The 14222-nt window shown below is 42.6% G+C and overlaps 1 protein-coding gene across 5 annotated transcripts in view; it reads left to right on the forward strand.

The window, feature by feature from the left end:
- The window catches only part of Dzip3 (DAZ interacting zinc finger protein 3), a 30979-nt gene extending 22803 nt beyond the window's left edge, over positions 1-8176 (forward strand). For all 5 annotated transcript variants that reach the window (XM_028867465.2, XM_037209726.1, XM_037209728.1 and 2 more), the window contains 3 exons: positions 3231-3345; positions 6636-6755; positions 7147-8176. In XM_028867465.2, the coding sequence (XP_028723298.1) occupies positions 3231-3345; positions 6636-6755; positions 7147-7203 (292 nt within the window). In that variant the 3' untranslated portion in view covers positions 7204-8176. The remainder of the gene's footprint in view (positions 1-3230; positions 3346-6635; positions 6756-7146) is intronic.
- Positions 8177-14222: the final 6046 nt, after the last annotated feature.

Consider the following 14222-nt stretch of genomic DNA (forward strand, 5'->3'; position numbering starts at 1 on the left):
TGATATCTAAAATGGAACAAAGATTAACAGCTATATCATAAAAATTTTATGGGGTGAATAACAGTGCCTAGTGTAAAAAAAATTACTACAGTGCATGATAAATGATGATTGTAGTTACTGACATTCTCACTACTGAGTTTTTTAAGTATAAGTGACCTGATACAGAATTGGAAGGAATTTGGACGTGGTTACACATACCTATACTCCCTTCAATAAGGAGGCAGAAGTAGTAGGATCATAAGTTCCAGGTCAGCCTAGGCTATAGCGTGAGACTCTTTCCTAACAACTAAAAACAAACAAATGAAAACAAGCAAGTTGAAAGTTCCAAGTATTGAGCTTTGAGAATACTAAATATTACATATTTTAGGAAAGTGAAATTATACAGAGAAATCTATGCAAATTTTTGTTTACGTCCTTTATGGATATTCATAGCTTTTGTAGCATCAATCATTTATTTAATTTATCTTAAGCATCTATCATAGTCCAAGGATTCTGTTGGATCCTAGGGATACAGTACTATATAAAACATGACATAGAACTAAAAGTATTGTGAAAGTTGTAGGTTTTAATCAAATGATCATTCAAAACACCCAGTAATGAAAAAATGGAACATTTTAGCTGTGGAGGAAAATACAGTGAATAATCCAAGTCCTTATGGGTGCTCCAAAATGGTCTAGAAAATCAACAAAAGTCTAAGGATATAATTGTTGGCTATGATATAAGGGATGACTAGGAAAGGGATTGCTGCTGGGAAGAATCATTGCAGGACTAAAACTACCATGTAGATGGTAGTTTATTCTAGTTTGGATTTTGTTCCTATCCTCTGGCATGACTCTTCTGGTCGGGAGTCAGAGTCTTCCCACTTCCTGTTCACTGAGTCTGGCTAGAAATGACATCACCAGTGTACCAGGGTCCGTATGATGCTTTGGAGAATGTAAAGATCAAAATGGAAAGATGATTCTCTGATAGTCAACATAGATCAACGCAAAGATGTGTACTGTGACCTTCCCTCAGAAAGGAAACTACTTTTTCTTCTCTGTTTTGATTGTAGTTGAAGAGGATCTATTCTCTACATCATTGACACTAAAATCCCTTTAAGTAGCAGAATCATTACTTTTCATTTTTAAGTTGTTTTTCTATATTTCAACAGTGTCTCGAACAAGTGCATTTTGTCTTTGAAAATGGTAGGTTACAGAGACTTTGTAGTATTGACACATTGATTAAACAAATCAACTTATCAAAATTATAATATTCTATATGACTAATATTGGAATAAAATAGAAATAAACAAAAAAATGTTATAGAATAACTGAAATAGTAGATCTTGAAAGCTAACAAGTAGAAGGACCACAACTATGCATTCTTCCCTGGATTATAGAGGGCATCATTGAGCTTATCAGAGTTATTGGTGCCCTTTATATTTCTTAGTACATTAGTCAGTGCCTCTACCAGGAGGAACATTGTGATTGCTTTGTTCAGTACAACTCCAGGAACAGACCTGACTGGGCAGCGGGGGAATTAAAAAAAAAAAAAGACAAACACAGGTAGATACATGGACCAAAACTGGAATCAGGTAGTCTGGGCTCCTGGCTGGAGAAACCACAAAGCCCTGCAAGCTCAGCATGTTTAGTATATAGAGTTGAACAGAGAGGCAGAGTTACTACATATAGCTGAACAAGGAGGCAGAGTTACTACATTTAGATAATCAATGACAGGGCTTTTATACAGCTGGAACAAGGAGACAGATTTAGCTAATGTCAGTAGGAGCAGTCTTTATAGTAGAACAGGCATTAGGCCATAAATATCCAGAGGGAGAAAACTGTATTGTACATTTTCTGCACACACTTGTTAGCATTCACACTTGTCCTCCAAGGAAGTCTTTGCCATCCTTATGAGCCTGTGGCTATGGGATCTTTGACAGGAACATGACCAAATTCACTTAGGGCATTCTTCACTGTCAACAAGTGGTAGGTTCTGTGTTCTTACAGAGCAGTACCATTATAACCCTTAGAACCTCCTGATTCTGTTAATACTATGCCAAGAAATTTCTAGCCTTTGTACATCCTTTACCATTGGCCATATTGTATCAAATTTCTGGAGGCATGTCAGGATTGGCTTCAGATGTCCCTGCAAGAATACCAAATCTTGACTTCTGTGTGAAATGTCCTGTGTCATTATCCACTTCCTCATTTAGGCTTGTATTTTCCCCTTGGTTTCACATTCTTAGAATCTACTTCCATGTTTCTTCTTTCATATCAGTCATATGCAATTTATAGGTGAATATATATGTTTTCTTCTTCCTGGACTTATTAGACTATTTTCCATCTTGGGCCATTATGTCTGACCCTAGCCGTCCTGGTCCAAGGGCAGTGAGTGGAGAGAGAAAGATCTAAAGAAGATGGTCATCTTCTCTTGCAATGTGCATCTCTGATGATATTTTTTCATGATCTCCAAAGGGAGGCAGGTGTCCTCTAGGAAGGAAGAAGAGATCCTTTCTAGTCAAATTGGTCAGAATTTAGACACTTGCAGTTTCTGAGCACATTCATACTCATACCCTCATTTCGGATATCTGGGTCTACTTATTCATTATCGAAGCCCTGATTTTAGCATAATAGTCCCATTGAGGCTGGGCCTGAGGTCCTATTGTAGTAGTTTTACTTTTTATTATAAAATTCTGGCCTCAAGTTTGTCATAATATGCTGTTAGACTTCTTTAAATTTATCATAGCGTAGTATTCTTCTAACTTTTACAGAGTGTCCTGAGTTGATAATAGCCTGTCAAGGCTGTACATTTATTTTCATTTATAGTTTATCCTCTTATTGGCCCTTATTTTCAGCACAAATTGAGTATAGGAAATAAGAATCAATTTAAATGCTGCCTTAGAGGCCTTCTGGCTTTCAAAGTGCATGCTAAATTAATAGTTGGCTGACCTATACCTGTCATTCTCTTTCTTCAAGGCCTCCAAGACAGTTAACAAAAGCCAACCAACTCTACAACCCCTTTAATTACCATGGCCCCCATACTGTTCAAGCTTGAGCTACTACATAACCTAGTGCATCCCCTCCTACCTGTATTTCATCCCAGTCTGCCACAGGTGAGAGTCCTAGTATTTGTATTTCTACAGCATGCCAGAGGTTATCACCACCTTTGGGTTTCTGGTTCCCACTTTTATAAACTATATAGTACCTGAGTGTAGTTCAAACTAACCTTTCCTTTAAACTGCCTTACAGATATAATGGAGGACTACTAGAATTTCACAAAAGCTTACAAGAAATGGGAGATACGGATGATAATTGGTTTGACGTAGATCCTACAGATGATGAAGATTTACCTACAACTTTCAAAGTAAGAAATTATTAAAAATAGTTTGCTACCTGTGACTATTCAGAATTGTCTTTCACAAGTAACTTTAAAATCAAATATTAATATTCTGTAGAGTACATTCTTTTATTGACAATTAGCTTTTTGTGTAAGAAATAACCTTAATTTTATTGCCTGGTGCAGAATGTGAGCACAATTAAAGAAAAAGAAGAATCACTGTCGTCATTTTCAGTTGATAAGTAGACCAGTAGCTGAACTAGCTTAATACTTGTCTTTTAAAAACCCGTGTGTAATAATTAAGTTATTTTTGTTTGTTTTTTTTGTAATTACATTTGCTATTATTTTGTTTTTAATTTAATTTACAAAATACTGAACCCCCCTTATCTAAAAAGAAAAAGTTTACTCCTTTTTATTCAAATGGAGAACTTATTCTTGTTCCTTTTTTTGCCTTTCTACACACACGTGCATACACGCTAATAATTTCCTGTATGTTTATTAAAATTGATAAGTACACCAACTTTTGCTTTGTGTCTACTAGTATCCTGCTTTAATTTACTTAGTCATCTATTACCAAATACATAGTCCAAACTAAAACTTTTCAGTTTTTCATTCTTATATTAAATGATCTTTGTATATTTCCATATCATTTTATTAGAATAACATTTATATGGTAGAATCATGAAGCCACTGCTCATTGATTATAAAGTTGTTGGTAGATGTTTTTATACTTCCTCTTAGTGTATATTCATTATAAAATGTGAACGCTTCCATTTCCCCAAACCTGAATATTGCCTACTTTTCTGGCAGTTTTATGCAAAGCCATTGAGTTGCTTTGTTTAAAGCAAAAGTAGCTACATGTTTCTCTTGGTAGATGTTTCAAGAGCAAATCTTATACATAACTTTACTTTAAACCTTTCTGACTAATTAGATTTTAGTTGCCTGTAAGACTAATAGCATCCCTGAAAATAAAGAGGCATATTGCATAGAAGTTCAAAATCAGTATCAATTGTCAAAACTGAAAGGACAACTTTTTATAAACTTCCAATCATAATAAAGTATTTTAATATACCTTTCTGAGTAATAAATAGACTCTACTGGTTGCTGTTTTTCTACTGTCAAGATGAATAAGACTTTAACTAACTTACTAAATAATAATTTTGTATATTTTAAAAGCTTTCAAATTTGTTCCCATATGAAGCAGTCTCTAATTGTTTTTTTGATGTTTTTACTGTTTTCCTCCTTTTAAATATTTTCCTGACTATACAAATTTTTAGTAAAATTTTATTTCATACAAAGAAGTTTGTAGAGACAATTATATTGAAAATATTAAGATTAAAGACTTAAAAATTGAGTTTTTGCTTCATTGTCTGCAACTGTAATTTCTTGTCTCTAGACAGGCTTTTTCCCCCCTTTCTCAAAAACCATGCTAGTATTTAAAATTGTTTTGTTTTGTTTTGGGGGACAGGTTTTCTCTGTGTGGCTTTGGCACCTTTCCTGGAACTCACTCTGTAACTCAGGCTGTCCGTCCTCTAACTCACAGAGATCCTCCTGCCTCTGCCTTCCATGTGTGCCACCACTGCCCTGCTGTATTCAAATTTTTTTAGGTATTGTCTTACCATTCCAGTATAACAGATGTGGTACTAGAGAGCTCTCTTATGGAGATAGCATCTCCTTTAAATATGTACGTGCTCTCATGTACACACATGCACATACTTCTCCCATCTTACTGGTTCTTATTCAATTGGCCTCACCCTGGGGATGGCTTTTATCTTTCTCCCCTCTGTATAAAATTATGTGTCTCAGAACTGAAGTTTTACCCACTCTAGGCTTTCTTCCTTGTTTGCTTGGTGTAACTCCAATACTAGCTTAAGTGCTTGATAGGAAGGTAAATTTTTTGAGATCTTTTAATTCTCAAAATAATACATTTTTGCCAGGTAGTGGTGGCGCATGCCTTTAATCCCAGCACTAGGGAGGCAGAGGCAGGCAGATCTCTGTGAGTTAAAAGCCAGCCTGGTCTACAGAGCGAGATCTAGGACAGGCACCAAAACTACACAGAGAAACTCTGTCTCGAAAAACAAAAAAAAAAGTTTTTATAAACATTATATATTCCTTGTCTAGGAATATAATTGTATGTTCAAATTAATTATCAGTCATTAAAAATTTCTACTGGTGCCTGGAGAGATGGCTCAGTGGTTAAGAACACTGGCTATTCCAGAAGACCAAGATTTAATTCCCAGACCCAACAGTGGTTTACAACCATCTGTAACTCCAGTCTCGGGATGCAGTGCGCATTTCTGGTCTCCATGGTGTACAGACATACATATAGGCCAAACAGCTTAACACATTAAATTGTTTCCACTCTTATTTTCTATCCTTTAATCTTATTTTAAAGAAATATGATATGAGTCTGATTTTTAACCTTTTACATGTAACCTATTTGACTTTTTCCATTTTCTGTCTAAGAGTTGTTCAGGATAAATTCTCAATTTTTTATTGCTTAGATACTCATTCCTATTCTTTGCCCATTGGACTAATTCACTAACATTACTGCTTTTATGAGTGTTTTTGTTTGTTGTTAATTTTGGGGATTTTGTTGTTGTTATTTTTGCTATATCTTCTGTCATATTTTTGTAAAATTTATCTTTATATATATTGCTGCTGCTCATTAAATAACCTGTAAAGGGTTACTTTTCATATCATATATACTCATAGTATATTACCACAAATAAGTATTATTTGATACAGCATTTTCTCTCTAAAGGATATTAAGGCCCTTGTCTAACTCAGTGAAGATAATGTAATCTGCTTGCATTTAATTAGTTTAAAATGAGAAAATTTATTCTGTGCTATAACTTGGCATTGGAGAAATAGTTCTGTATCACACTTCTGCCCACTGTGTCATTAGTTGTCATATTGCACCATTGTAGTGGTTCTGTTGTCATTATATCTTGCTTGGCTCCAGTTCTGAGATATGTATGTATATGGTTCTTGATAGAACATGCTATGGATTAGAGTATGGAAGAGAAATTTAGCTTCAAACATACGCTTGTCTACTTTCTTTCTGTGAGATATCCATTTTTTCTAGTTTAGGGTTTTTTCTATTTATTTACATTGGAATGGGTAAACAAGTTTTGTTACTGTTATATATACCTACATGCACACATGTATATATGTGTATGTATGTATGTATGTATGTATACACAAAATAATTTAAAATGGGATCTGTAGATATGTTACTTAGGGTAAATTATGGATATGTTTCTGGCTTAATTTATAGTAGATAGTTCACAAGTATATGTATTTTTAAATTCTAGGATGTTCTCAATAATTTTATCAAAAGAACTGAAAGTAATATAATGAAACAGACCATTTGCAGTTATCTTGATTGTGAGCGCTCTTGTGAAGCTGACATTTTAAAGAGCACCAACTATAAGGTAACATAATTGTCAATTAACCATTTCATTGTAATATATAAAATAGTTAAAATTATTCTATCATTATACATGAAAATACTACATAGGCTGTAGGATCTGGCTCTGTGGCAGAGCTCTAATGAGGTAAGTGCAGGTTCCTGAAATTTTGTCCCAGCCCTGGAGAAAAAAAATTAAAGAACAGTATTTACTTTAATTATAATGGTAATATAGTTAAGAAGTAGTTTGTCTCTGAGAACATGTATTCACAGTCAATATTAATTATATTCTATGAGTCAGTAGAAGAATAGGTTGGTTTTGCTGAAGTTTTTGTAATATTCACTTGCCTCTGAAGTTATGGCTATTTGCCTTTCATTCATACAGTAAAATAATCTATTCTCTATATTTTGACCAGTTGTGGATTTCTGAAATAATCTCTGTTGCAAAAAGAAGCTTCTTTGATGAGTGGTAAGAGCTACACTTATCTGTGGGACTAAGGATAAATATTTAGACTACAGTTAGATATTATATTGGTTATATGTTGGTTATACAGTTAGAAAATTTTAATGGTCAGTTTCCTTTTGGGCTTGTTACCTCTCCAGCTAGGTTCTAGTACCAAGCATGAGTTCCCTCCTATTGAGTGGACCTTAAATCCAATAGACAGGTTTTGGTTACCCCACAATAATAGTGCCAGTGTTGCATCATTGTGGATTTCTATGGTCTAGTCATTGTGGTTCTTAGGATTTATAGCTGAGTAACACTACAGTTTGCCCTTCTTCCTCGGCAGCTTTTATGGTACATTCTGGTAACTATGAACAACAGTCTTCAGGGAGGAGGCTTCCAAGTCAGTTTTAACTCAGTTGCTCCAAGTTCTAGTTCTGAAGTTTGTGGTGTCTGCAGAAGTAGGATTTTACTTTAAAGCTCTGGACAGCAACTAAAGGAAATATCAGTAGCGTATGTTGTTTTAGGAGACTTTCGTATTCCTCTGACCAGCAACTAGGAGGGAGATTTCTTTCTTCTGCCGGGCTCTGTGGTTTTTGTTAGGTAGGCTTTTGTGGAGAGCACCATCACTGTATGTTACATAACAGCATTTTAAAATAAATGCACACACAAAGACACACACACACAAAGACACACACACACACACACACACACACACACACACACACACACACACGACTATGGGGTGCCCAGCCCCAGCTAATATGTCTGCCGCATAACCTAACACTTAAGACTCAGGTAAAATCACAAAAAAAGGAGATGGAAAGATTATAAGAAGCCCAGAACTCTTGGTGCTATACAGTGTCCCCTACACTTGACAGGGAAAATACACCCTTGAAATGTGTACATGTATATACAATAATAAGGAAAAGATGAATTTGGGAGGGGAAAGGGGGCCAAGAGTGATGTTAGATGCAGTACTTATGTGTGAAGTTCTCAAAAAATAAGATTATAAAAAGATAAGTTTTTTTCCACCTTATAATAAAAAATGGTAGAAATTGAGAATAGTGGCATAGCTAAGAGGTGGTCAATTCTCAGGGCTCATGTTACTAAATAAATTATCGGTCTTTGTGAGTCCTTGAGTGAGGAAAGAGTAAAAGTTCTTGTGAGCAGCCTTGATCTTGTCATCTCTGAATCAGTGTGGCTATGAAACCACAAGACAGGGTGAGACTTGTCACTTTGAGTTCAGGTCAGATCCTGCTTCTGAGATAAAGTGGCTAGCGTCTCTGCTGCGGGCTTCTCTGCACACGTAGAATGGGTGGAGAGATGCAGTATTCATGTCTTGGTGCTGTGGCTAGTCAGTCCTGTGGTTTAGGATAGCTTCAGGGTTCCATCCAAATGAATGTTATGTAGCAGCAGAAGTTCTGATTACAGTTTAGACTGTTGTACTCTAAAGAGAATATAAAGGACCTCGTTCCTGGAGAGAGAATGACAGAAGTCTCTATTCTTGGAGAACATAGTAGATTTGGAATTCTTTTACCAGGACAGCAGGTCTGAGGTCTTCTGGGTGGTAACAGGGGAATTCAAATAACAGTGGCACAGAAATGAGTTGAGCTGGAGAAAAAGAGGAATATAAAAGTGGGGTGCATAAATAGCATTGTAGTGTGCAACCGAAGACCATGCCAGTTGTATAGTGTGATTCTTTTATCTTGTATCTTACAAAAAACATTTAAGGGTTTAAGATCTGTAGTTTGCCTTTTATTTTCATTTTTTTACCACTGAGGAAAGCTAGAAATTATGCGAATAAAAAATTGATTTTACTAACATGCTCTGTCATTTTAGTATAAATAGTATACTAATTGCCCTTCATATACCCTGTATAGCCGTGCTTTTTACGTTGTCCTTTGAAACTTGTTGTTCTATTGACTTATGTACTATTAATAATAACACAATAAAACAATATTTGTCAGGAAAATTTGAGTTCTTAGGTATCATACAGCATTTTTAAATACCAGTGGTTGAATTGTCTCTACAAATGTTGTTTAGGTATGTGAGTTTTTGTTGTGGAAAATAAATACACCAACACAGTTTGGCTGTGATTCAATAACTAGAATAAACGTCGTAATTAGTATCTACTACAAAATCAGTATAGTGATCCTGTTCTAAACCATCCTTCGCAAGCATATGCGTCGATAGTGTTTCTTCTTCATTTTCTCAATGTTAAACATGAATATGATAATAATTTTTCCTATATTCTATATTTTTTTCAAAGGGATTTTTTTTTCAGCTATGAGTGCGTAAAAAGGAATGTGCCTGTCATTATCTAACTCTTCTCCATTTAAAATTTTTTTGCAAAAGGAGGTTCGATAGAACTTGAGTACCAGCTGAAAATGGATTCGAGCGAGTTTCTTGCTCATGCTCCTTATAAGCTTCAACACCACAGCACATCATCCCTTATATCCGTACTTGTTCTTGTGAGTGAACTGAGTTGGCTCCTGGTCATCATTCACTCTCTCTCCCCTCGTTACTCTCTGTTTCTCTTATGGTGTTCATCTCTCGACTCTCCTCTAGTTTATGGCGTTACATTTCTATTTTATAGAGGCATTGACTTGTCGAATATTAGAAAATCAAGATTTTGCCGAGGGACTGGACAGGGATTTATCCCACAGCAATTAATTTATCTTGTGTTATGTCTCATAATCATGCAGTCTACACAAGTGTATGATTAAATTGGGCTTGTTCAACTACCTAACATAAAGTGAAATCCAGAGCCCTTCTCTTTGATAGTTAAACATACTAGTTGCGTGTCAAGGTGTGTGAAATAAGTCGACGTGTTTTGCTAATGTGTAATGCTGTAAATTTCTTCTTACATAAGTATTTACCTATTATTTTGAAAACAATGAAAATCCCTAAGCAGTTTTAGGTTAGGATTACAGGTAGAAAGAGAAGCTGGGAGCATTCTGAGGGGTTGGGTTCTAGTTTATGGTGGGGGTAATTAAGATCATACCTCTTTCTGAGTGGAATTGGACTTAGATCCCTCCCCTTTTTAAATCCTTTTTTTTTAAACTTAAGGGTGTGAGGGAAGGTGAGCTCACAGGATCTGACCCCATTACCCCGTCTGGTCTTTCTATGTTGTCCTCCATCAAGTGTCCTAAGTGTTAAGACTGAGAAAGCACAGAAGTCCAGCCTGAGGGAGGAGTTACTGCGAGCCAGGGTAGTAAGCGAACTAGATTCGAGGAGCAATCACACATTTCTCTGTAGAGCCAGGAGCTGAGATTGCCCCCACAAGGTCCGGCCCGGGGGTAGAGATCGCTCCACAGGATGGAGGGAAGAGTGGGAAAGGGCTGGCACGGCTGTTCCCACTTCCCACTCCAGGGTACACAGAAAGTGAGAGCCCGAAGGAAGAAGGGCAAGGGCCGCTGCAGCAGAGACAGACACAAGTCAAGAGACAAAGAGGCAAGAGACCCAGACACGAGGAGCCAGAGGCCGACCCCGGAGTTAGGGTCGCTGAAGCCACGCAGGCAAGGGCCCCAAAGCCAGAGAGACGTAAGGCCGGGCTCTGAGGGCCAGGAGTCTGGAAAGCCAGGCCTAGCCAGCCCGGCTCCCGCTCTCGAGGCCCAAGAGAGAAGGAGGGGCAAGCGGCTCCATTTTGAGAAATGCGTTTGTGGTTGTGGGAAAAATGAACCCCGGTTCCCCCCCAGCCGCCTGACCTATCGCTATGGCACACAGACCCCCTGCGCCCCCACCCCCGCACTGGGCTGGGGGTTCTGGAGCCTGGGGCCGCGCCAGGGCCTGGGGCGAGTCCTGGCCCGGGTCCCAACTCTCTGACCTCAGGGTTGGGGGTTGGAGAGTTGGGGAAAGTCCCCCCAACACACACACTCAAACTCCGGAGACCAGTCAAGGCGGATCCAGCCTGGGATCACGAGTTCCCCTGCCGGGACTGAAAGCCCCGGAGTCCCCCCCGGGCCCACCCACCACTGTCCGCTCCTTCCACGGACCGGGGGCGTCCGTGGAATGCCACCTCCCCGCCGGACCGCATCGCCTACAAGTGGGGGCACCCTGAGCCGCCGGCCCCCTCACCTCCGCCTCGCTGCCCATGCTCAGCCCCGGGCCGCGCCCAGCAGCACTCCACAGGCGCGCCGCCCGCCCGCCCGTCCGTCCGCTCCAGCCCGCGCGCGCGGCCACTCGGAGCGGCCCGGCCCGGCCCGCCTCCGCCTAGCCGGCGCCCCCGGCCCCGTCCAGCCCCCGCCCGGCCCGAGTGGGCGGTGCGCGCGGAGCGGGGGAGGGGTCCGAGGGCGTCCCCCGCCCCGGGGCGCGGACGCGCGCAAGCGCCCCACGTCACGCGTGCCCGCCAGGGCGCACGCGGGGGATGGAATGCACGGCGGCGGCGGCGGCGCGCCCAGGATCCCCTCCCGGAGAGGCCCCGCGACTGCGTCCGTGTGGGGAGACTGGGGAGGGGGGGGTCGAGACTCGTCGAGCGGGTCATCGGCTGGGCCCTGCCGGGGCCTCGGGGCCCGCTGCGGCGGCGGCGGGCGGCGGTGGTGGCGGCAGTGGTCATTGTTCCAGCACAAAGAGCGAGGCGCCGCGCCCGCCCGCCCCTCCCCCTCCGCCCCTCTAGACCAGGCTGCCCTCCCCAGTCCCCAGCTTCCCAGTCCGGGGGAGGGAGGCGAGGTCAGCCCGCTGGCCGGCTCCCGCGCACAAGTTGAGGGACTGGCTCGGTGGCTGGCTGTTCCCACCCAGCAGGCTGGGTGTCACAGCACTAGGGTTTTTTCAGAAGCGGCGCCACGGCGGCCCCTTCCGGCAACTTCTCAGCCACCCCCCCCAAACCTCCAGAGCCGCCCACCCAACCCCACTCCTTCCCCGGCGCAGCGAGCCCAGGCTTGCCGCAGGCTTGCCCCAGGCTTGCCCCAGCATGGCTTCAGGCTCCCTCGCCTAACCTCGGGGTCATCGGCTCTGAGAAAGGTCTCTGCTCAAAGTGTGTTGGGGGGCACCTGGCCCCCCCCAGTAATCGCAAGAATGAACGGTTCAAACCTACACGGGCTCCGTCCGCAAGCAGGACACCCCCAGTGTCTTTCTCAGGGTCACACATGTTTTTTTCCCTCTCGAAAACAACAGTCTCAACACCCACACGACCTTTCCCACATTCTGTCTCAGGCAGCCACAATCACGGTCTCATCCATCACGTGGTTCCATATTCCTTCATTCCGTAATCCTTCGGGCCAACTCACAGAAGGCTCGGCGTTTCGTGCCTGCCCTGCAACTTCACAAGTCCTTCGCATCCAGTCCAGTCTTAAAATACACCGAGTCTCCCAACCGACCCTCTTCCGCGCAGTGACGGCCGTGCTCAGCCACGCAGACAACTTCTTACATCACATTCACAAACTACCCACTTGCCCTGAGGGGTCTCTGTGACCTGCTCGGGTCAGCTGACATCCACATCCTCTGGCAAGGCCACCCTCCCTTCTCTGCTGCCCCCCCAAACTCCCCCCCCCAACCTCCCAGGGCCAAAGGCTGCCAGAACTGGCCTCACCCAGGAAGAAGCATCCCCGCCGGGCTCTGTCGCGAGGCCACAGCCTGGCCGTGACATCATACTTCACGCATCTTTTTTGCTCATGAAATGAGGTTGGTTTTTTCTATATATCCTCGCTGAATTTAAGGGCAATGACACAGCTCAAAGCCACCCTCGAGGCTCCTCAAGGCCTCTCTGTCAGCTTCGTATATAGGGTTCTTGATACTGATATCCTCGCTTTACTCAGCCCAACTCGGAAGGAAGCCGTCACCCCTCCTCTAGGCCTTAATCAGGCACTAATCCTCCATAGCCTCCCGTTGAACCAGAGGAAATTACGGGTCAGCAGCCAGGCAACCTCGAGAGCCTCGTCCCCTTTCTGGCTGCCTGCCAGAAGCTCAGGCAGCAGCTGGCTCAGCGTGTGGCGGGACAACAGTTTTTATTACTCCCTTTTGTTCTCCTAGGAGTCCTTAAGTAAGTTTATGAAATTGCATACTTTTGTGGCTGAGCGGGTTGGGGGTGAGGGCGGAGCGCCGGCTGACATGGTTTAAAGTTCTTTCGATGATTTAGCATGTATACTTTAGGGCTGGTCTGGGGATGAGGCCTGTAGGGCAGTCCAGCCTTCCCATCACTTCTTGTTTTCCAAGAGATGTGAGTGAAGAGTCAATTACTATGTCCTTTTACAACTAGGATAGGCAAAACTCCCCTCGTGTTATACTTACGCAATTTGATATAAGCAGGGTTAAAAGTGACTTCGTATATATATATACTCTTAGGGCAACGTCTCCGATGTGCCGATGGCGTCAAGACTGTGTGCTCTACGCCTGATGTGTGCGGCTTTTGTGGGTCAGTCCTGCAAGTCGGGGGGCGTGTGACAAGTGGCTCATTTCACAGGCCTTTGAGTTCCTCATAGGACAAGATAGCTCCGTCTCCTCACGCACTAGGGTGGATTTGACGTTACGCGCCGGTCTGCCTTGTACAGGGCCTTGTCTCTATCTAAAAGTTTTATGGTCTCTTTCTGTGTTGATACGCTTTTCATTTATTGCTGCGAGTGAGACAACACTTGTAGAATGTGCATTACGCGAGTTTTTAGTTAGGCGAGGGGAAGGGGGGCAAGAATCACAAAGAAATAAACATCTATCTCCCGCGGACCCAATACATCATCCCAAGCGGCTCCTTGGAGTCAGGACCAAAGCCCCCAGGGCGCTGAGCTCCCATTCTGGCGTGAGAGAGTTGATCATCATCCCAGGTGGAGTATGGGATAAAGCCCCGTACAGGGCGAAGAAGCATGCCGGGACTGGGGGAGAAGTGGATGAGAGAGTATCCCCGCCTAGACAGGGTTAGGGGAGTACTGCCCACCGGGCTGCGAAGCAGTCACGTGCTCATCGCCTGTTTTACGCCTCGGTCTTCACCTGCAGGCAAGCGGCGGGAAGCAGGAACCGCCTGATGCGACAAACCCCGCCCGCCGCCGACCGACAGTCTCAGGCGGCCCCTTTCCTCTCGGCCCCGGGCAGAAAAACTCAGCGTCCATCTCTCCCGGGGTT

The sequence above is a fragment of the Peromyscus leucopus genome, chromosome 12, assembly GCF_004664715.2.
Source record: "Peromyscus leucopus breed LL Stock chromosome 12, UCI_PerLeu_2.1, whole genome shotgun sequence".
Taxonomy (NCBI): Eukaryota; Metazoa; Chordata; class Mammalia; order Rodentia; family Cricetidae; genus Peromyscus; species Peromyscus leucopus.